The sequence below is a fragment of the Vidua chalybeata genome, chromosome 25, assembly GCF_026979565.1.
Source record: "Vidua chalybeata isolate OUT-0048 chromosome 25, bVidCha1 merged haplotype, whole genome shotgun sequence".
Classification (NCBI taxonomy): Eukaryota; Metazoa; Chordata; class Aves; order Passeriformes; family Viduidae; genus Vidua; species Vidua chalybeata.
In genome coordinates, this window is record NC_071554.1 from 2661860 (window position 1) to 2683283 (window position 21424).

Consider the following 21424-nt stretch of genomic DNA (forward strand, 5'->3'; position numbering starts at 1 on the left):
GGCCCTCAGGTGCTGGGCACATTTAACACCATCAGCTCTCTGGGCCTCCCATCAGGATTTTAGGTGCTGTTGTCCCCCTGGCACTGGTTTGGCCCGACACATCCTCATCACCTCCATGGGCACCAGTGCCAAACCCACTTGAACCCCATGGATTTCATGGATAATCCAGTGCATGACAATACAATAAACCCCTTTTTATTTGTTCTTTTCCCCCCCACCTCTTTCCTTTCCTTCTCTCTTCCCACTGCAGCTCTGAGGTGGCAAGAAAAGCACGGATCCATTTGGAACAGAAAGTTCCTGTAAATAACAGCTACACCTCGGGGTGTTTCTTCTCCCAGTAGCTGTGAAGAAAAGGCAGCTAACTCTCGGGTTTTTCTTGGAACATATTCCCGCTGGCCAGGGCTGTGGAGCAGGGTATGAGCATTTATTGTGGTTTGGTTTGGGCTTTTCCTACTTTTTCTTTTTCCTCTTTCCACGCGAACGCCGCTGTGGGCACCGCTCACGGAGATGCTGCAGAGGGGAGGCAGAGCTTTGGGAACGGCCCCGGCGCTCCTGCCCCGGGCTCATGAATAATTCTGGCGCTGAGTTCCCCGGCTCCTCGGGAGCCCCGGCCCGCAGCGCCTTGGCATCGGATCCTATTGTGGGCTGGGACTTTTTCATTTTTGCCTTTCAGCCGTCATTTGGGTGCTGGAGGCGAGCGATGAGTGCTGAGGGGTCTGGGCTGGCACCGCTCTGGATTTTGGGTCCTGCTGGATTTGTGCTCGGGACGGCGCTGACGGAAGGAGGGCAGGGAGGCGATGCTGGGCTGGCATGCAGCGATCACCCCGCCAGGGCTGCCCGCGGGCACGGGCAGTGCTCCAGACCCTCCGGAGAGCTTTCAATGGGTTTTCAGCGAGCTCAGGTCCTGCCATCCCACCCCATCCCTGCCTGCCCTCCCCTGGACACCCTTGTGGTGCCAAACTGTGGCCAAGAGCAGCCCTAAAGCACCGGAGCTGGTACCGGGATGCTCTGAATGAGCCGAAAATCAGAGCCTGGAGAAAGAGCAGCGTGAGGAGCCCCCGCTTCCCCGGGCGCGGTCCCCGGCGAGAAGTGACAGGCGGGAGGCGGCGGGGTCGTTCTAACCATTTGTTTATTGTTCCACATGGCATTGACAGGATTACACGGCGGCCCGAGGCCACGGCCACGGCCCGCGGAGCAGAAATGACCCCATACCAGAAAAGCAGAACTGTCCCCCGAGCCGTGGCTCTGTCCCCACGCCAGCCCCGCGGAGCCCGGCTGCTCTCAGGGAAGCCAGAGCCGGGAGACTCCTTCAGCCGCAGCTTCCCCGATGACTTCTCCAGGAGCAGACCCTCCTCTTCCTCTTCCTCTGCCCTCCCCACCTCCCCCTCCCCAGTGACAAGTGCTACAGGTTAAAAATTGGGCTACATATTAAATATAGGGCATTACCTTCAAGTAGGACTGGGGTATTACACAAATAACCACATTTTTTTGGTATCACTAGCATTTTTTTTAATGTCCATCATAAGACACCATTAAAAAACCCAACAGCTTTAGCCTTCTTTATCTACAAAGAACTCTGATCTCATCTCCTTAGTCTGGTGATCTTTTACCCTGCACATACAAGTATTAGAAGCATTATTAAGAATCGTATCCTTCAACACATTTAAGAATTATATTATTATAACAAATAAGACCAAAAATTAGATTTTATAGTTAAATATTCTGTGAGCCAGACAAAGGGGCTTTACTGTACAAGCGATTGTGCATTTTTTTTTAAAAAAAAAAGCAAATTATAGTGCAAAGCAAAAAACATTGGCCTGTCTCGTGACCATTTGCATACAATAGAGGTGCATCTATTTACACCTTCACATGACAATATGTCATAAAAACAACATCGTTGCCATTCTTTTTATTATTTTCTCTTTTAAAACTCACTACAAATAGTCTTAAATTAACCTAGAACTATGAATGCCTTGTTTCCTTTGTGCTTTCAACCAGTGGGACAGGATGACAAATGCAAAAAGGCATCAAAACACAGGCTGCCCTGTCCAGCTCCAGAGCCGGTGAGCACCGGCGCTAAGGCAAGTGGAGGTTGCAGTTATGCTGGGGTAAGGCCTTTTATAAAAAAAAAAAAAAATATTATTATTATTATCATTATCATTATTGAAAAGAGTTGTTCTTCGCTGCTTGTGGAACTCTGAGTGGTCATGGCAGTTCTCCAGGGCAGCCAGGATGTGCTGCTCCAGCCTCGCCGTGGTAGTGCAATTCCAGCGCTCTGTGCTGAGGGTGACTGGCTGCCAGCTGGGAGCTGGGACAGGTGACAAGGCTGGGACGGTGTGACTGAGGCACAGGGGCCAGGAGGGCAGCTCTGGGGGGTCGATTTTCTTGTGTTTATGGGAGAAGTGGAAAAAGAAAGGTGTGGTTACTGGTGGCACTGGGGTTGGGACTGTCCTCTGGCTATGGGGAGGGCTCTGCAGGGCACTGGGTACTGCAGGAATCTGTCTGTGCCCTCCCAGCACGAAGAATCCTGAATTCAGCCCCAATTCTCATGCCAGCAGAGGGCACAGGTGGCCTGCAGGAGATGACAAACCCCGTGTTGTGCATCAGAGCCAAGCCCCTGAGCCGGCCTTGGAGGAGCCCACAGCACCCCTCTGGCTGCCTGCCACCATGGCCCTGTTTGGTTGCAATCTCTGTGGTGTCAGCTGTGAGGGTGTGTGGTGCTTGGCAGACCTGGGTCCTGCAAATGCCACCTGATGCCACCGCCACCAATGGCACCTCGAGTGCCCCCTCTTCAGCAAGATCCCTGTGCTTGGGGTCACCTGGGGAAAGACAGGAGGGTGAGGGGATGGAAAAGGCTGCACAGCATCGATTCACAACACTCCCACCACCAGGAGTAGAAACTGCTCCTTTCTCCAGATCTCAGAGCTTTCAGGATGAACTGACACATGTGAGTCAAAATAAAAAATTGTGTTAATCCTCTCTGGATGAGAACACGGGAAAGGACCAGAAGAGAATTGTGATGCTTTGCCACCAGCTGTGAGTGTTGCCACTCTGAGGGGACGGAAGGAACACCTGGAGGATGGTGGCAAGGCTGTGCCAAAAGCTCCTGAGCCCCTTGGAAGTGCATCTCAAACGTCTCAGATTGTCCTGAACGCCGCCTTCACTTCAGCCACCATCACTGAGGTTTGCTAAGGGGAGCAAAGAGCTGAATGGTGAGGTCAGGACAAGAGAGCAAACAAACAAAACAAAACATCTCCATAAAAAGTACATTTCGTGTGTAAACATGGAGGGGAGGAGTCAGCCAGGCCCGGGGTCAGCCACATTACTGATTGACAAACGACGACAGTGACACCAAAATGAACAATACAACTTGTGTCGTCAACAAAAAATAACAATAATCACATCACAGCTCTTGTTCATGTGGCTGACAGAGCCCCAGTGGCCCTGGCTGTACTGCAAACCCCACTGCTCTGTGGTGCTCAGGGACCCTTCACCAGCAGGGAGGGAAGGACAGGAGACAATGGTTTGGGGTTTTTTTTTTTTTTTTTTTCCTCCTTTTTTTTTAAAGTTTGGTCCTCCTGCACTGGCAGAGAGATGGCTCGGATGACTCCCTGGTATCTTCTCTTCTCTGAACCATTTTGCAGAGGAAGGGTGAGATTCTCCTCACTTCTGAATGCTTTGTGTGGGGAAGAGGTGTGAGATGAATGAGAAGTGTTCTGCAAGTACCAAACATCTGATTCCACATGTCCTTGGGGGCTTTTTTCCCTATGTACAATCCACATACCTAAAACATACGGAAGGAACCACATCAAGCGACACATTCAAGCCTCGTGGGTGTTCACCTTGAAATGTAACGAAGGTCTTGGTCCATCTTCGCTTGATGTCTGCATGCAGAGGATCCTTAGCTTTGGGTTTGGAAGACTTTGGTTTAACTTTTCCCTTGGCATCACTTTGGTCGCTCCCAAAAGGAGCCACGGTGGCCGATTAAGTTAAAGACATGGGTGCCCAGCCGAGCTCCTCCTCAGTAGGGTCTCCAGACGGACTCATCCATCCTGCCCGTGGTGCTCATGGTGGTGGGGGAATTGCTGTGGCTGCCGTCCGCATCCACGCCGTCGTTCTGTGCGCCCAGGCTGGGGTTCATCAGGTTGTTCCCCGCCGAGGCGCTCGTGCAGGACGAGAGCATGCGGGTGGGCGAGCGCTCACCTCCCGCCACCATGGAGAACTGGTAGGAGCCCGAGGACGTCCCGTAGTACAAGTGGTAGGGAGAGGGGTTGGCCTGGAAGGGCCCGCTCTGGTTCTGCGTGGAGCTGGGGTACGGGGGTGGCAGGTAGGTGTGGTGGAAGCGGGTGGTGGTGGGCATGCTGGTCATGCTGATGCCCCCGATGCCCGTGGCCGAGGGCGTGGCCGTGTAGGGGAAGGCGGCGGACATGGCGCCGGGGTAATGCATCCGCGGGTCCGAGAAGCGCGTCTCCGTCAGCGCCGGCAGCGTGGGGAAGGAGCGCTCGAATTGCCGCGGGTCCGAGAAGGGGCTCAGCTCTGACGTGCCTGCCGGGGTGCGGGAGGAGAGGGGGTGGTTAGAGCACTCCCAAGGAATCAGAAGGGAAAGCACCTCTTGGGTCTGCCAAGGAAAAGAGCTGAGGGACTTAAATAAAAACCTTAAGCCCATTTGTTTAAGTTGCTCCCATTTCCTGTCCTAAAATTTGTTGTTTCCTATCCAAGAAGGGACATGGCTAAGCTGACTTCTCTTAGGGGTCTATTCATCTTGGGCAGATTAAAGCAGCACACCCCATAAACACAGAAAAAAGATGTTTAGCCATGACATCAGCTGTGTAGTAAATAAATGGTGGCAGGCCCCAGACGGCCGGGCCCTGGGATCATCCATCCCTGCTGTATACACACACATACACACACACACACACACACACACACACATACACGGAGACAGGCAGGAAAAGCTGGAGCCCAGACCAGCCTGCTAAGCCTTCTTGTGGGTGGCCTGTTTGTGCTGATACCATCAGGGGATGAAGCTGATAAACACACAGCTGAAAACTCCCAAGCCAGGAGCCACTATATCCCTCTGCTTCAGTTCTCTGTGTATTTTTCTCCTTCCAAGAGGATAAAGAGAGTGAGAAATTCAGGCTCTGTGCTGGGGGAAGGGAGACTTGTAGTTGGAATGTTCCCCAGATCCATTGGATGATGGAGCCCCCCACACCTTTTCCTGGAGGGTCTAAAGCCAGAGGGGGTCACAGCCAGATTGGAACTGGAAAGGGACCTTGGCTTGGGATCCCGTCCTCCTGCAGGAAGCCCAGGTTAGAGGTGGGAATCCACAGCAGAAGCTCCTTTGAGGAGCTGGAGGCATTCCTGTGGCTCTCTCAGCTGTCCCAAGGCTGAGACAGAGCCCAGGAACCTCTGGCCTTGGTGCATCAAAGCAGAGAGAAGTGAGGTTTACTCCCCAAGGAGGGAGTGAAACCTCTGTCCTTCAGACCTCCTCTATTTTCCCCTTGTTAAAAGCAGAGCCTTTCTCCTTTGCTAGTGGGATGCCACCCAGCCTCAAAAGTGACTTTTTTTGGTCACATCAGCTGGATTTTGTATCCCTCAGAGCAAGAGAATGTGAGGTGAGTATGCTAAACACGCCTGTTGCTTTTGGAAATGCATATACATACAAACACACATCCAGAGGATTGTGTGGCTGCTCTGCATGTACAGGGACGTGTGTTTTAGATCTATTTATTACAATGAAGCATTTTTAACTTCTCAGGGCTGGCGTTCCAGGCCCCAAAGCATTTCCCCAGGAGAAAACTCTTGATTTAATCCCTTCCAGCTACCTAGTGACATGGGCACGCTCTGGAGGAGCAGGTATGGAAGGGATTTGGTGTGAACCTCCCTTCTGATCCCAGGTAAGTCCTTCAGCCATGGAAGGAGAAGGGGAGGATCCTCCCTCCCTCCCCTGCAGCCCTTTTGCGGGCGCCCAGCAGCGCCTGCCTTCCCACGCAGGCTCCACAGAGGGGAAAGGCGGGGAAGCACCTGGTTTGTGAACGTGGCTGTGGCTTTGGGGCGAGATAAGAGAGGAGCAGCTCAAAGCTGTCCCGAACCACACTGCTCTGCACACACCCGGCGTTGGAAAGCGCCTGTGGAAGCGGCTGCCCGGCCACAGGGCCGGCCCTGCTCCGTGCTGGGCTGGCTGGAAAAGCACAGCGGTGGGAAAAGCGCTCCCAGCCTGATTTCACAGCCCAGCAGGGACCCATCCCAAAGCCGTGCTGCAGCCACAGCTGCTGCCAGGCACTGAGGTTTGAGGGAGCTGAGGTTTGCAGACCAGCTCTGCAAGAAGCAGCCTGACCACAGCCCCGTGGTGGTAGAAATCCAGCAGCATCACAGCTTGAGACAGGACCATGGGGCAGAAATCCTGCCTGCACCTGGACTGGAAAGAAAAAGTGCTGTCTTCTGAATGACTCCCCTTAAACTCAGCAGCCCTGCACCGAGAAAAAGCAGCCTCCAAATCCCCCTCAGCCCCCAAACACCCAGACTGCTGCTCGCTGCCCTCCCAGATGACAATTTCCAGCGCTCAGACCGCGCTCCTTCATTACTTTTCACAGCTCCATAAATAATATTCCATAAAATGCAAATCGAAATCAAACCTGAGCGCTCAGGGCACATTTCCTTTTTCCTCTATAACTCACTCAAAGAGGGTTTTTTTTAGAGGCTACATTTTATTGGCCTGAACTTGCACCGTTTGGCAGTGGGTCCCTGCTACTAATTTAGACAGGAGCATGTAAGAGTGTTAATTACGGGCTCCGTGTGTGTGATGGACAAGGCGCAGCGAGGCTGTGGGGTCTGGAGATGCTCAGGTACACGGGTGGGCAGAGAGGGAGCTCTGCCAGGCTCTGAACCCCTGGCCAGGGCACTCTGCAGGGCTGGGATCTGCGATTTCAGATCCTTCAAAAAGAAATCCCTCAGCGCGAACCCCTCAAACGGAATCCACGCCCAGTAGAGCCATGAGGCGTCCGAGTGGCTGTGACCAGCTCGCTTTCACCCCCGCCGGCCTTGGGCTCTAAGTCTGGCCCAGATTAAAGCTCCAGCTTTCCCTGACTGGTCTGAGGCTACAAATAAACCCGCAAACCACTCTAAAAACAAAACCGCGGCGGCCTCGGCCCGCGCAGTGCCCCGCTGAGGGGCCGCGGCCCCGCCGCCAGCAGGGGGCGCCCGGCGGGCCGCGGGAGGCGGGAAGGAGGCGGCCGCCAGAGGGGGCCGGGGCCTCGCCATCACCTCAGGGCCGGCGCCTCAGCGCTGCCGCTTTGTCCTGTGTCCTTCACCTCGGGGCTGCCCCTCTGTCCCGCGTCCTTCACCTCAGGGCTCCCTTCTGTCCTGTCTCCTTCACCTCAGGGCTCCCCTCCATCCCATCTCCTTCACCTCGGGGCTGCCACTCTGTCCAGTGTCCTTCACCTCAGGGCTCCCCTCCATCTTGGTCCTCGCCTAAGGGCTGCCCCTCTGTCCCGTCTCCTTCGCTTCACAACTGTCTCTCCAGTTCACCCCCTCACCTCAGCACCCTCTCCATCCAGGCTCCATCACCTCAGAGTTTCTCCTTCACCTCAGGGTTTCTCCTCCATCTTTGTCCCTGTCTTAGGGCTGCTCCTCCATCCCATCTCTTTGCTGTCCCTCCACCTCAGCGCTGTCACCTCACAACTGCCCCTTCCATCTTGGTCCTCGCCTCAAGGTTTCCTCTCCATCCCATCTCCTTCACTTCAGGGCAGCCCTCCATCCTGGCTGCCTCAGATCGGAGCCACACAGCCCCAGCGCCTGCCCTCCACTGAAACAACCCCAGTGAGATCCAGTTAAAACATGGCCATTAACACCCTCCATAACCACCTAACCCAGCAGCAAGGACCCTCTGCCACAGCCAGGATCAAACAGCAACCTGGAGCAAGCAGCTGCTGAGCAAAGCCAGGGAACAAGGAGTGGTGAAGCTGCACCCTCGAACCCTGCGTTCCCTTTGGAATCACAGCTCAAAACGGGCTTTAAAAAACCCTTCTTGCTGTCCCCTTCCCCGGCACATCTCACACATCTGCTCCGTAGTGCTGCCTCCGAGGATTTACTACGGTTTTCCCTCGCTTACTCGCCGTCCAGCCCCCATTTGCTTTTTTGGACCCTGGCAATCCGAGCTTGAGTACTTCAGTTGTCCAGTTGCCAATCAAAATATTTGAAGGAAATGTTTATTTTCTTCTCGAAATCACACCAGCTGCTGCACTAACTGAATAAGCCCATTTAGCTGTAAGAATTTAACCATTGTAAGAGTGAATTGAGTCCCCCAACTACTCCAAAATCTGACCCAATCTATCAGCGGAAATGTCAATGTTTTGGATGGGAGTTTGGGGAAGTGTGGAATGTGTATTAAATAAAAGCCATGTAAAGGTCAAAGCCCTGATTAGTAATGCCACTGTCTCCTCCTTAGGGCTGAGCTGCCCCGGAGACCGCGGAGGCCGGGACACACCCCATGATTTAATTGCACAGCTGCAATTTGCACCTTTTGAGGACCCCCAAGTCCCCCCTGCACGAGGGGCTGGATAGAAATATGCTTTGAAAGCTGCTTAGCCCCTTTCCAGATAAAACAACAGCACTGCAGTGACACAGCAGCTCTCCCTCTGCCTCAGAGACAATACAGGCCCTTTCCTTGGGTGGGTGGCCAGGAGATAAATGCAGAGAGATGCCCCTGATGGGAGCCAAACCTCAGCTGGGTCATGGTGGCAAGGGCTGGCCAGGAGGTGGGGAGGGCTGGTTCGTGAGGCTGACAACCACAGAGGTTTCTCTGGGTGTGTTCAGCCACCTCCCTTCAGACCACGTTGGGTTTGGGAGCTGCCTTGGATGGAGTGGAACTGGTCCCTGCACCCTGGCAGGGCCAGGGCTGGTGGATCTGCTCTGAGGTCCCTGGAAGCCTTCAAGGAGATGAGGCAATAGACCCTGCAGAAGGTTTTAGGGATTGATGTGCATCCATCCCAGAGGAGCAGTGGATGCTGCCACTACGTCCTCCCAGGAGCACATCTGCTCTGCCAGGAGGGAAGAAAGGGCAGCAAAAGCAACATCAGGGCCTCTTCAGTGCTGCAATGGTACCCAGCTCACCCCAGGCACGTGGCAGAGCACAGCACCGGGGCCTGATGTACAGCAGCATCATCATTATCAGATTATCTGGGGCCAGGCAGCGATGTGTGGAACCTGAGCAGCTCCTCAGCACCCCAGATACCACCTGGTCCCCACCTTAGAGATGTGGGGAGCACGTGGTGGCTGATGAACCCAGTCAGCAATAAACCTGATCTTGTGTGGATATTACACAACAAATACAGTGTGTGAGACACACAGAGAATAAAGGGAATTTAAAGGCAACTTGATAGCGTGGCACTCTACAAGTGTATAGAATATAAAATATCTTCAGCCTGGCCATAGATCACTGTTCTAATTCTATGCATATGTGTGCCTTGCAAAATTGTCATGAAAAATCTACCCCAGGGGAAAAAGCCCCGCTTTCCTGTCTCACTGCACAATGATTGACGACCATGTAAACGCTAATGATACTTTATGCTTCTGTATATAACACACCAGCATGTGTGTGACAGTGGGGACAGACATTCCTGCTCTGGATATACCTTTGGCTGTTTTTTCTCTGCTCATTTCTGTCACGCTTGGACCTCCAAGTCATCTCTGAGCATTTTTCTGATCTTTGTCCCTCTCTGCATCCTTCCCCTGATGACAATAACTCCATGTGGGAGCACGGAGAGGCGGGTGGCCAAGAGGAGGAGAGAATCTCCATGGGAAGGTGCACGAGATGCATCTGATCTGTGAAGCCCCAGCTCATCTCTAGAGAAGGCGCCGCTCTCCTCCCCACCCACGCATGCAGGCACGCTCTCACGCCTCTGTCACGTATGTTAACAAGTTCATTTGTTTCCAAGTCAGAGCCAACTAAAAAAGAAAACGGCCCCTTCCTCTCAGCCCACGTAAAACAGAGCAAAATATATTTTGGGGGAGGAGGGGAGGTGTTGAAAAAAAAAGGAGGGTGTGAACAGCATCCGTTGTTACACGCCCATGGAGCACTGCTCTGTATCTGATAGAACCAGCTCACAAACTGGGTGCACGGACTTCCTCTGCAGAGTCTGAAATGAAAACGCAAACCCCAAACCAAAACACAACAACACACAGGTCTTTATCACAGCATCGCCAGGCACCACCTCAACACTGCCAAGCACGTTTGCTGCTCAGTTTTGCGATTCTCCCTGAACACCGTGTGCTGCCGTGCACACACACACACGGCCCCAAACCCACCCCACTGAGCAGCACAAACCCAGCCCCTGGGTCCTCTCCCACCCCAAATACACTGGGCAGCAGCAGAGCAGGGAAATTCCCAGGTGTTCCCATCCCACTGAATCATGCACTGCATCTCGGCCTCCTCTGCAAACCCTTCCAGATCCGTTGGGATGCTCCAATCCTCTGGACCCATCCTTCTGGGGAGGACCCTGCTCCTAATTCCAGTGTGGATTTATGCAGAATCAGTTCAGCCCCATGTCCTGTGCCTGCAGCGTCCTCCAGAGCTTACATTAGCTCCTCTGCCTCGCCGTGTTTACCCCCTCGATGTATTTACACAGAGCAATCAGTCCCACTCCCCGCCTGCCCTTCGCTAGACTAAACAAGCCCAGCTCTCCCAGCTTCCGGCACAGCCTCGCTCATCCCAGAGCCCTCTGCCCGCATCCCCCTGCCCGGCACATCCCGCAGTCCCCGCCGCTTCATCCCGCCGAGCTAATGAATAACGGTGCTAATTGGAGCGGGTGGGTGGGCTGAGCGGGGATCGCGGGCACTCCCCTCCGCCCTGCCTGCGCTTTGCTCTTTACCTGTATTCAAAGGGTATTAAAACAAATTAACAAGCCCTGACTACATAAAAGGAAGCTGTTGGATTTACAACCCAGCCTGCAGCTAGACCACCTTGCCTGCCGAGCAGGTTTGGGCCAGGCCACGTCTGCCATGGGAATCCCACTGCGGAGGGGTGATGGCACAGGGGCTCCAGCGGCACCCGGGCTGGGGGCTCCCCACCCCGCTATGAGAATGGCCCTGCAGATCCCAGCACACTGGAAAATCCCGTGCTAAAGGCAGGATGGAACCCCTGAGGGAAATTCCGAGGGACTCCTTGCTGTTCTGTAGGGATGCAGCACCCTGAGCTGTGGCTGGGGTTGGCCACATGTCCGTGGCACAAACGCAGCGGTCGTGGGTGCCTGGACTCTGTCCTGGGGGAATCTCCTGCCCAACACTGCTCTGTGGCTCATCTGTAACAGTTCCATGACAAATTCACTGGAGGGACATCACAAATGTAAAGGAGAGGAGCAGAAAAGCAGTTTAAAGATAGACACAGAAGCCTGAAAGCAGGCAGGAAACCCATCTCGAGCGTGTTCCTTCCTTTGAGGCTGAAGCTGAATCCCACAATATGTTTTCTTCCCACTAATGCTTGCCTAGCTTCCTTTGGAAACAATTTAGTCTCTGCCCGTGGTAGAATGTTTTTATCCATTAAGAAACGGATATTTTAAAGAAACCATAAGTCAATCTGGACAGGGATTAGGAAGCAGCAATTCAGTGTATTTGCTGGGCCCATAATTCAGGACTTAACCTCAGAGCAGCCACGTTGCATTTCAGAAACAATAGGGGTACTTGCTGCCTATGCCAAGAGTCTTCTTAAAAGTAATGTAATACTTTAAAAATGTATATTTAAAAAGAAAAAGAGAGAGAAAGACTTTACTTTAGAGGCATATGATGAAGCATTCTGCTGATGATAAAAATGTTGTCCTGGCCTGAAGTAAAGGATTGGGAATGAAACTGAGCAAATTCCAGACCAGGAGATCTGGAGCTCTTCACCAGTGGTCACAGAGTCTCCCAAAAACCATTCCACAGGCACTAGGGCTAGGAGAGGCTTGCAAAAGGATCTAACTTTACTGTCCTCCCTGTGAAATCAAGGGAGTTTGGCTTCTCTGGAGTAAAACCAAGAGTGTGCAGGGGGACGTGAAGTGCATCAATCAAAACAGCTCGCTCTGGTACCAAGGAGATCCAATCTAAAATGCCTTTGCATTGTCCTGGTGAGCACAAGGCCCCTCCATGCTGCTGGACAAGGCACACAATTGCTTTTGAGTGGTTGAAGATGTTTCCACCACAGAACTCGAGCGTGGGCGGTCCTGCTCTGCTGTGCTGGGAACAAAATGGTTCAGCCTGAGCCACTGCTGAAACATGGGCAAGGGAGGACACAGAGAACTGGGGGCTGCTCCTGGGGAGGATGTGTGTCTGTCAACAGCCCACCTCCCCTGAGCCAGGGGGCCCCGAGAAGCAGCTGAAGGCAGACAGCAGAAGTCCCTTTAACATCTTGCTTCACTTCTGAGAACTACTGGATTTTTTTCAAGCTAAAAGACAAAACTCGACTGAAGCAAGCACGCAAGGCTCTGGCTTCACGTGCCCCGTAATAAGGAACCATTTCAAGCCATCCTAATAACAGCTTGGTGTCTCGCTGTGGGGATGGCAGAGCTGGGATTGCAAACACTCAGATTTTCCAGACCTCTCTGGAGAAGCATTGGACCAAATCCTCAACTGAGGCTCTGCTTGGTTGAAGCCTGGGAGGCAGAGCTGGATGGTGATGGGGATCTGCCTGTCTGACCTGCCCAGCACTGGGCCAGATTCTCAACACAGCTACATGGGGTGAACCCAGAGTTACCCTATTTACACCCAGAGCAGTATCAGTGGGAATGAGATCTGGTGTGGGCAGGGTTGCCAGTCTCCATCCCATCTGGGGACAGGCATGGGAAGGGATCAAATCTCTGCCTGAGTAGGGCAAGGCAAGGCCAGAGCCACTGAAATACCCTGACACTGGAGAGAGCAGGATCGGTATCGGAGCCGTGCTCTCTCCTCCCATATTTCCTGGCATGCCCTTCAGAAACCATCATCTTTCTCTTACTGGGAGGGTTTTGGTTTGAGACCATTTAACCTCAGGATGATCATTTTACATGGGGGCTATTTATAACCTCCAGGGGCTGCTTTACTGAAAGCCTCTGCGAGTGGCTGAGGGCCAGACCCTTCTCCCACTCCCAGCAGCGTCCTTGCTGTGATCTCCACCACAGCCACAGCTTTCCCTCCTCAGGAGGAGAGATTGGACTGGGCCAGAGCAAACACATCTCCCAAGAACCCCAATTCTCCCAAAGATAAACACTGTCTTCTGCCTGCCTAAAAACCCAAACTCCACGTGCCATGTGCAGGGATTTGAGGTGCTGGGATCCCCCCACAGTGGCTGAGGCTGTTCCTCAGCATCCCAGCTCCCAGCCTGCTTTTGCCAGGAGCGGATTAGGAAGTTTGTGCAAACTGCTTGGTCAGCAGAACACAGAAGCTGAGCACCCCTAGCACACAAGCAGAGGGAGCCGGACACTGGTGGAGGGAAAAACCTTCCTGTCCCCCTCTTAATCCCTGCACAGGGATGCTAAAAACGTTAACCTTGAGAAGCACCCCATGAAAGATAGCGGGGGCCGGATGAACCCCAGCCTGCCCCATGGCCCCTCCCCGCTGGTATCTTGTTCTGCATCCCACTAATCGGCCTCTCCTGTGTGCTACCCAAGAACGTGCCAAGTCGTGAGAATTACAGGCCTGTTAACTCCCGTGTTGTTCTTGGCACGGGCCGGGCTCCACTTGCTCGGGTAAAAATTATGATCTTTGTGAATAAGCCGTGTGTGTGTGCGAGAGAAAGAGGGGTTTTTAAAATGATGATTATGATTGGTCATAGCCAGAGCTGTGTCAAAAGGACAGGGCTGAGATGAAAATTACTGAGCTGGTCCTGCTCCGAGTTACGCTGGTAGGAACCCGCAGTCATTTTAAGATGGTTCCTCCAACTTGGGAACAAGGGAGCCAAGAGCAGAGCGTGCACAAGCCGCCTTTTGCAGCATTCCTGGGACTTCGGATTCACTCCGCAGGAATGATTTCAGAGGCTAATTTTGTGTGTCTCCACTCCTGCTGTCACTTGACATTTGGGAATTTGGCAGGGGCGGTAGCTTGTGGCCAACTCCATCTTTTTTCTCGTTGAATTTGTGTCATCACCTGATTCTCTGCTCCAAACGGCGCTCTTTGGGTTTCTGGCACTGCAGGGGGCTGTGCTAATTTAAAATACAAATCTTTTTTTCTTCCCCCAAGAATCTCTTTCTTTATGATGCGGCCAAGGGGACAAGCCTAGAAAACTCTTTCTCTCCCTCTTGCTTTTTAAAAAAAACCCAAATGATAGTCCTACACAAAATGGGGACAAGCCTAGAAAACTCTTTCTCTCCCTCTTGCTTTTTAAAAAAAACCCAAATGATAGTCCTACACAAAATGCCCATGTTCTTCTCATAAACCTTGCTAATGTCAATGAAAATTCCAAGCGTGGAGATTTGCATTTCAATGAGAAAGAAATTAAATTTTCTCTGTAATTTTGGGTTGGGAGGAGCAGCACAGCTTTTACAGTTCAGGTAACATTTTCAAACATGTTTTTACACCCAAAACCCCCACTTTGCTAATGACACCGAGGCTTTCAAACAACCATATCCCTTCTGGAAACACAGCACGAGGGTTTTGGGAGCTTTTTCTATGGAACTTTCCCAGAAAGACCACTTCTCACCAAAATTCCAAATACAGACAGCTTAAGTGCTGTTCCTTGAACCCCTGTTAGTATCTCTGCTGATTTCTGAAGGAAAAGAACCAGTGAGACTAAAAGTGCATGCAAAGGCAGCACAGAAAAGGACAGGAGAATGGTCTCTTAATTCGTCCTGGTGGCATCTGCCCGTGCAGAAAGACAGGAGCAGCACAGCAGCTGAGATATTTTAATGCCTTGCTTAGTTTGGGACTGAAATTCCGGGATTAGCAGCCCGATCTCTGTCAGGTAACTCCAGTGGCAATTCCTGCCCCTGTCCTGGCAGCAAGCTGCAGATTCCTGGGGAACGCCCAGGGACTCAGGCGCTCTTTGCCGCTGGCAGATCTGGGTAGAGCAAAGCTCTGTGTGTGTGTGTGTGTGCCCGTGCAGGTGTGCATCTGTGTGGGGAATTATGCTGGAGCTGGGCGAGGGATCACCACACTTGGCAGCTACACAATGATAAGAAACCGTTGGGATTAGCATGCAAAGCATGGAACAGCCTCTCTGGCTGATGCATAACCATAGCACGGCTGCCTTCATGTCAGAGGAGCTGCTGGGTTCAAAGGGTGCTGCTCTCACCTCCCTCGCACTGCTGCTGCTCAGTTGTTCCTCAAAACCCAGATCTAATGATGAAAAAAGTGACTTAATGGTGCAAAAAGGCTTCCACGGTCAAGAAATCTACACAAACCCTTCCCTGGCTCCTTAACTAGGGGAGAGCTGGACTCCAACTCTAAAATCCCATCCAGAGGGTTGGGAACATGCCAGGAACACGAGGGTTCAGAGGTGACACTGGGACATTCAGGTGGTTACCTTGGATTGGAGTTTGAGCCTGGGAGCCGAAGTGGCTCGGGGTGCTGAGGGATCCGCGGGGGTTGGGTGTTGTCGGGGTGACTCTCATGGACTGGCGCAGCCGTTCCAGCTCTCCGTAGCGGTCGGTGAAGGGTTTGGCTTGGTCTTCCAGCTTTTGTCTGTGCCCTGGAACATGATAAAAGAGTCTGGTGTCTGATCAGCTCCCCTTTGGCTGCAGCACCCTGGTTACACAGGGAGCCAGTGCAGCCTCTGTCTCTGTGGTTTGCTGTTACTCACACAGGATAAAGGGTGCCAGCCCTGGCAGAGAGCAGCTCCCGGGGCAGGTGGACACAGAGTGACCCACTGGGGAGGCTCCAGATCATCCAGAAAGTCTCCAGTCAAGGAGCTGGATCAGGATGCCCCTGTCTAGGTGAACAACCTCCACCAGCCCTCACCGACTCTGAACACAGAGGGGAGACATGTGCAAGGCAGGAGAAACCATGTCCTGGCGAAGTGGGGACTAGGGAACCAGCAAACATTGAATTTGAACTATTTTCTACAGCATTTGCTCATTGCTTAAAGAACAAACTCCTGTCTTGCTCCAGCCCCCTCCCAGATGTGCCCACCCAGCTCAGTCAGAGCCAAGTGGGGCTGGAGCAGGCACAGGAGGGATGGAATCAGCCCTTGCTGGTACCACACCTTGGCCACCTCACTTTGCTTTTCTCTGTTCCTCTTTCCTCCCCATAAAATGGGCAGATTAATCACCCACCTCCCCCAGGCAGGGCAGCAGCTAATGAGCGTTCATAAAGCACTCCCAGCTCCTTAGGTAGCAGCTGCTGGCATAGGGCAATAATTATTAAATTTATGCTAATTGTCCCGAGGCAAGAGGCTCATGAAACACACTTGATACATAACTTTCACATTTTACTGTATTAATCATCGCCAAACAGCTTCTCTCTCTCTGGACCGGATTCCAGTCTCAGTTACACCCGCACAAAGCTGGAGGGGCTCCAGAGGAGCCTCAGCTTTACATCGGTGTGGGGTTCAGACCTTGGCTTCTCCTTGTTCCTCCCCTGCCTCAGCCAGACTGCCCCACAACACCCCCAGCTCTCTGCACCTGCCACGGAGGGACCTTCCCCAGGTGGCACCGCCTCATCCCGGCACCGTCCCAGCGCTCAGGGGCACTGGAGATGTGCAGGCACGCCGGGAGAGAGGCTGGGAAGAAACCCTTCTGCAGCACTTCAGAGAGCTGGGCCTTATCAGATCCTACAGCCTGACATCCACCAAGCCAAGCTCAGCTCTTGGTGGCTTCTAAAGAAGAAAAGGAAAGCAAAGCAGCGTGTTTGAAAGGTGATGAATGCAGGCACCTCTCACTCGCACCCCCCTGCCCTCCCCCCTCACATCTGCACAGCTCTGCGAGCTGTGTCAGTTCATAGCAAAGTCACTGAACGTCCCCACACTTCCCCCTCTTTAAATCCAGCATTTGCTGTCTCCTGATCTCCCACTTGCCTGGCTCAGACTGTGCTTGCCAGGCTAGCTGTGGGGACGCTGGGATGGGAGGGAAGCTCCAGAGGGGAGCTCATGCTCCCAGCTGAGTTCCACGGGTGTCCCACCAGCAAACCCATCCCAGCCACAGATTCTGAGGGGCTTTGACCCCTCTCTGCTCTCTCCACATCCAGGTGAGCCCCACCATCCCCTCCAAGCTCTATAATTCCCAGATTTTCAGGGATGTGAGAGTCCAAACCAAGGGAAAACATGCTGGCACCAGAGAGGAAAACTGGGGGAGGACGAACCCAGCAGAAAGCAAAAACCCAGTGGTATTTGAAAATGTATTTTCCCTGCTGTGTGAAGTAAACCAAGGAAACCTCAAAGCAAGACCATAAATGATCTCTTCTCATCTCTGTGCGTCCCCAGACCTCAGGCACCTCTGCATTATCTAGGGCCTTTGGAGCTGTGAGCAGCATCTGTCACATGGTGCTTTCTCCAGGGGAAAAGTGTGTGCACTGAGATGTCTTGTTTTAGCCCACATTTTATGTATTTCACTATACATTTAACCACAGAAGAAGAAAAATAGTGTTGTATTTCACCTTTACCCAGTTTTTTTGGGCACAGCTTCGCAAGAAAGCCAAAAAGGACTTCAAAGACCAAGTTCCCCAGAAATCTAATGAAAATTAAATTCCCTTCCTCTATCTCAGCACAAACCCTATCCTGTGGTGCTATCTGGCATGTGACAGGGAAAATCCTGAAAAAATATATCAAGTGATCTCTATGCTGATAATGTTTTTAAAGATTATTCAGCCATGCAGCCCCACCAAGGGCTTCATGTGCCTGTGTCATGCAGCACTGTGGTTGCTCCTGTGCCCATGCTGTCCGAACATGGGCACAGCCCCGCGGGACTTGCCAGCCTGGAGCAAACACCCTCCAGAAGGGGCTGGTTTGTAGCAAGACCCAGCAAATACCAGCAAAACCCCCCAAATCCCTGAAACTATCCTGCTGAAAAGAAAGTGGCAAACTTGATGCAAATATAAGTCAAGGCAAACACAGGGGTGGTGGGTTCAGGGCTCTTCCCAGCCTTCCCAGACCCTCTCCAGTCTGTGTCCCACCCTGTCCCCACATGTGGGACCTGGTAGCCCCAAACCCTGTGAAACAAGGCAGAGAATGAGTTAAAAACCACCAGCTTGGCCTGCCAGCCCTCTTTAGCTCAGGCTGTCTCCCCAGGACTTCCTGCCACTTGTCACTTAGGGCTGGGGACGTCAGACTTTGTCACGCAAGAGAGAATCGCTGTTAATGGGTTTCTTTCATCAGAACAACCTGAGCTTTTTAATTTCTGCAGCGGTTGGCTTCATTAAAAGCCCTTCCCCATCTGCCCACAGCTGTCACGGAGAGGAAACCAGTGAACAATAGCTCATACCTTAGAGAACAGGAAGGTGGTTTCTACCTTCACCCAAGCACTGACTCAAAGCCTCCCGAAGCCAGTGGGTGGATTTTCACCCAACTTCAAACAGCCCCAGCCCTCATCCCAAGAAATCTGTCTGAGAAGCCTTAATCACCCCAACCTGTGAATTTGGGGCACAAAAGGCACTGCTGGCGCTGGAGATCCTGTGCTGCATTTCCAGCTGGGCCACCACTGGCTTGCAGGTCAATATTTATGGAAACAGCAGAGCCCAGCATGGTCAAATGGTGGCAGTTCCTGACCTTGGGCACTCCTTGTCAGCAATGCCAGGGTTTTAACGCTGGATCGGGTTTCAAAATCGGTTAACTCCGGTATTGAACGTGACATGATGTAAACATTGACAGATCACCTACGATCCTGATGTAATAACAAGATCTGTATCAGCATATCAAACAAACTATCCCACTGAACACTTCCCAGCTGGAAGAGCCGACGTGAATTTGACACTTTAGGCCAGTAATAAGAAGCATACTGGAAGTTTTGGGTGTTTCCTTGGAATGCAGACAGCGAAACAGTGTGTGCCACACGAGCTCAGGCCCTCAGAGCTATGATTTAAAGACATGCTTTCTGCATTAAAATATTTCAAAGACCAAACAGAGTCTGCTCTTCCTTCTAGGAGTGTGCAACCTGATGTGGCTTCCCAAGCTGGGACCAGGATGGGGTTTCCAGGCTGTGGAGGGGGAGTTCCAAAAGCAGCTGATTTCCTCAGATTACTGAGATGCAGCATATTAAGCTGAGCAAAAGTAGGAAAGGGCTCCAGGATCTTCATGGCTCGAGTGACACCAAAATCTCAGAGCTGAGAGATTTGATTGAAAAAAACACTCTGTGGGGTGAGCGGGAGCCCCAGTTCCCTGATTTCGCTGCAGATGGAGTTAGATGAGAGCTGAGGAGCTGCACAGCCTCCTCCCAGCCCTGCTGGGCTCAGAGCCGGGTGTCACGCTCATCCCCAGCCCCAGCTCAGCCCCATGCTGCCGGGGGCCGGGAGAGCAGATGTTGGGAAGTGGCTTGGCCCTCCCCGGGAGCCTGGCTGCGGAATGCTGGCGGCAAGCTGGAGCGGAGGAAACGCCGAGGGACGTTCATGAGCACACACACACTGCAGATCATTGCCTCAGCTCCAGACAGGAGGAGATGAGAGCCAGGAGAGGGTGGCATGGGCTGGCACAGCAGCTTGAGCCACACTCAGCCTCCTTCAAAGCATCCAAGCATCCCCCTGGCATTCCACCATCCTCCCACCAAGGCTCAGCCCAAATATTCCCAGCCTAACTGCAGGGCTGAGCCAAGCTCACCAGGAGCAGTCCCTGCACATAAAGCCATGGCTTAGTCTCTACACGTCCGTGAGAAGGGACCACAAGAAAGGAACCAGCAGTGGATAAAACTCCGTCTCAGTGTGCAAAACACCTTTCAGATCCCTCCTGTAGCCCTCGAAATAGGTACTTCAGAGAGACACGCCAGTCCTCTGCAGAGGCTGGAATTTTTTCCCAGTCTGAGTCTCGGCTAGACTATCAAGTCCCAGCATGTGCTCCAGAAAGAAGCCACATGTGAAACTCCTGTGTTATGGGAACAGCAGGCCTGTCCCTTGCAGCTGATGCTGGGCTGGTTTCATCTTTGCACATGTCTAACACAGGGCAAGAACATGGCTCAGGTTCTCCCTGGAATCCCACCTCCAGCTCTAGACCTGCCATGGGAAATGCCCAGCCAAGAAGAATTCAAAGGAGCCCCACTGCCAGGGAAGGAGGGAGGGGAGGACAGTGCAGAGCTGGAAGGGAGCTGGAAGGGACTCAAACGTGACGCAGGATGACGGAGGTGCCCTCCGAGCCCCAGTGAGCGCCAACCCCACTGCTAAAATCAGAGTCCAGGAGTTCACAGGAGGGAAATGTTGGGAGGCACCGTCCCTTGTGCTGCCGAACAAAGTCAGGCACAGATAACTCATTATTCACATGTTTGAAGTTGGCCTGCTTACGCCATTTGGAAGGAGAATCAGTCACGGCCGGGCTTTGCTTTGGTTTCCTCTGGCTTTCGTGAGACACTGCTGCTACTGTCTTTCTGCAGCTCGGGGAGAAAGGGGAGTGTGGCGCAATGCGCCCCGGCTCGCTTGTCCTGGCACAGCGTTCACACCAACAACCAAAGGAAAATAATATTTAAAGGGGTGGGGGAGAGAATTAGGAAGGGGAAAAAAAAAAAGGAAAAGAAAAAAAGGCTGCTAATTTATAAAGCTTTTTTAGCTGGTGGTGGTCTGAGATGAATTGGCTGCCTCTAAAAGGATGAAAATAAATATCCCTCTTTTTGAAGGAAATAGGCTGGCTCTGGGCCAGCTGGCAGGAAGCACAGAGATATGTTGCATTTACAGTAGGTTTTTTAGTGTCTGAAGCTCCAGCAGCGGGAGAGATGTTCGTTCTAGGCAGGCTGGGATTGATTAGGAGGCTTTGGGAGCCCCTGATCTCCTCTCACTCCTGGGTTAGTGCTGAGACCTTGCCTCTGCCTCTCTCCCTGCCCACCCTGTGCCCACCCTGGCAAGACTCTGATAAACCCCATCAGGGCCTTGATTGTGCTGGGAGACACCAAAACTGAGCCCTCTGGAAGGAAAACAAAGCAGGGCATTAATTTAAACAGAAATCCAGAGTAGTGCTTCCAAAAACTCCAGGGACGTGGGAGCTGTGGCCCATTCCCAAATCAAAGGGAACATCATGCCTGAATTTCCACACAACTGTGGCTCAAATGCCTGAAGGACACAGGATCCCTATTCCCAGGGTTTCAAGAGTCTTTGTGGATTTGCAAAAATATTTGAAGCCCTTCAGAACACAGGGAAAGCTGAGGGTATTCTCAGCAGTGGGTAAAATTAATTCATTAGGCATTCAGCCCACTTGTGCCTTGCTGAAAATCCCCACCAGTGCTTTCCTGCCTTTTTCCATCCAGAGAAAGAACTCTGAAAATCTGTCCCTGAGACTGCAGAGTGAACTGGGTGGGGGTTAAAAGTTGTGATTTACAGATATGAAAGCTGCAGCCTGGGTGTCACAGCGCAGCAGGTG

The 21424-nt window shown here is 52.5% G+C and overlaps 1 protein-coding gene across 1 annotated transcript in view; it reads right to left on the reverse strand.

Annotated features, from left to right (window-relative positions):
• Positions 1-1330: 1330 nt before the first annotated feature.
• RUNX3 (RUNX family transcription factor 3) overlaps positions 1331-21424 on the reverse strand; it is a 34396-nt gene continuing 14302 nt past the window's right edge. The window contains exons 4-5 of the mRNA XM_053964829.1: positions 15467-15631; positions 1331-4545 (exon numbers count right to left, since the gene is read on the reverse strand). Of these exons, the coding sequence (XP_053820804.1) occupies positions 4022-4545; positions 15467-15631 (689 nt within the window). The 3' untranslated portion in view covers positions 1331-4021. The remainder of the gene's footprint in view (positions 4546-15466; positions 15632-21424) is intronic.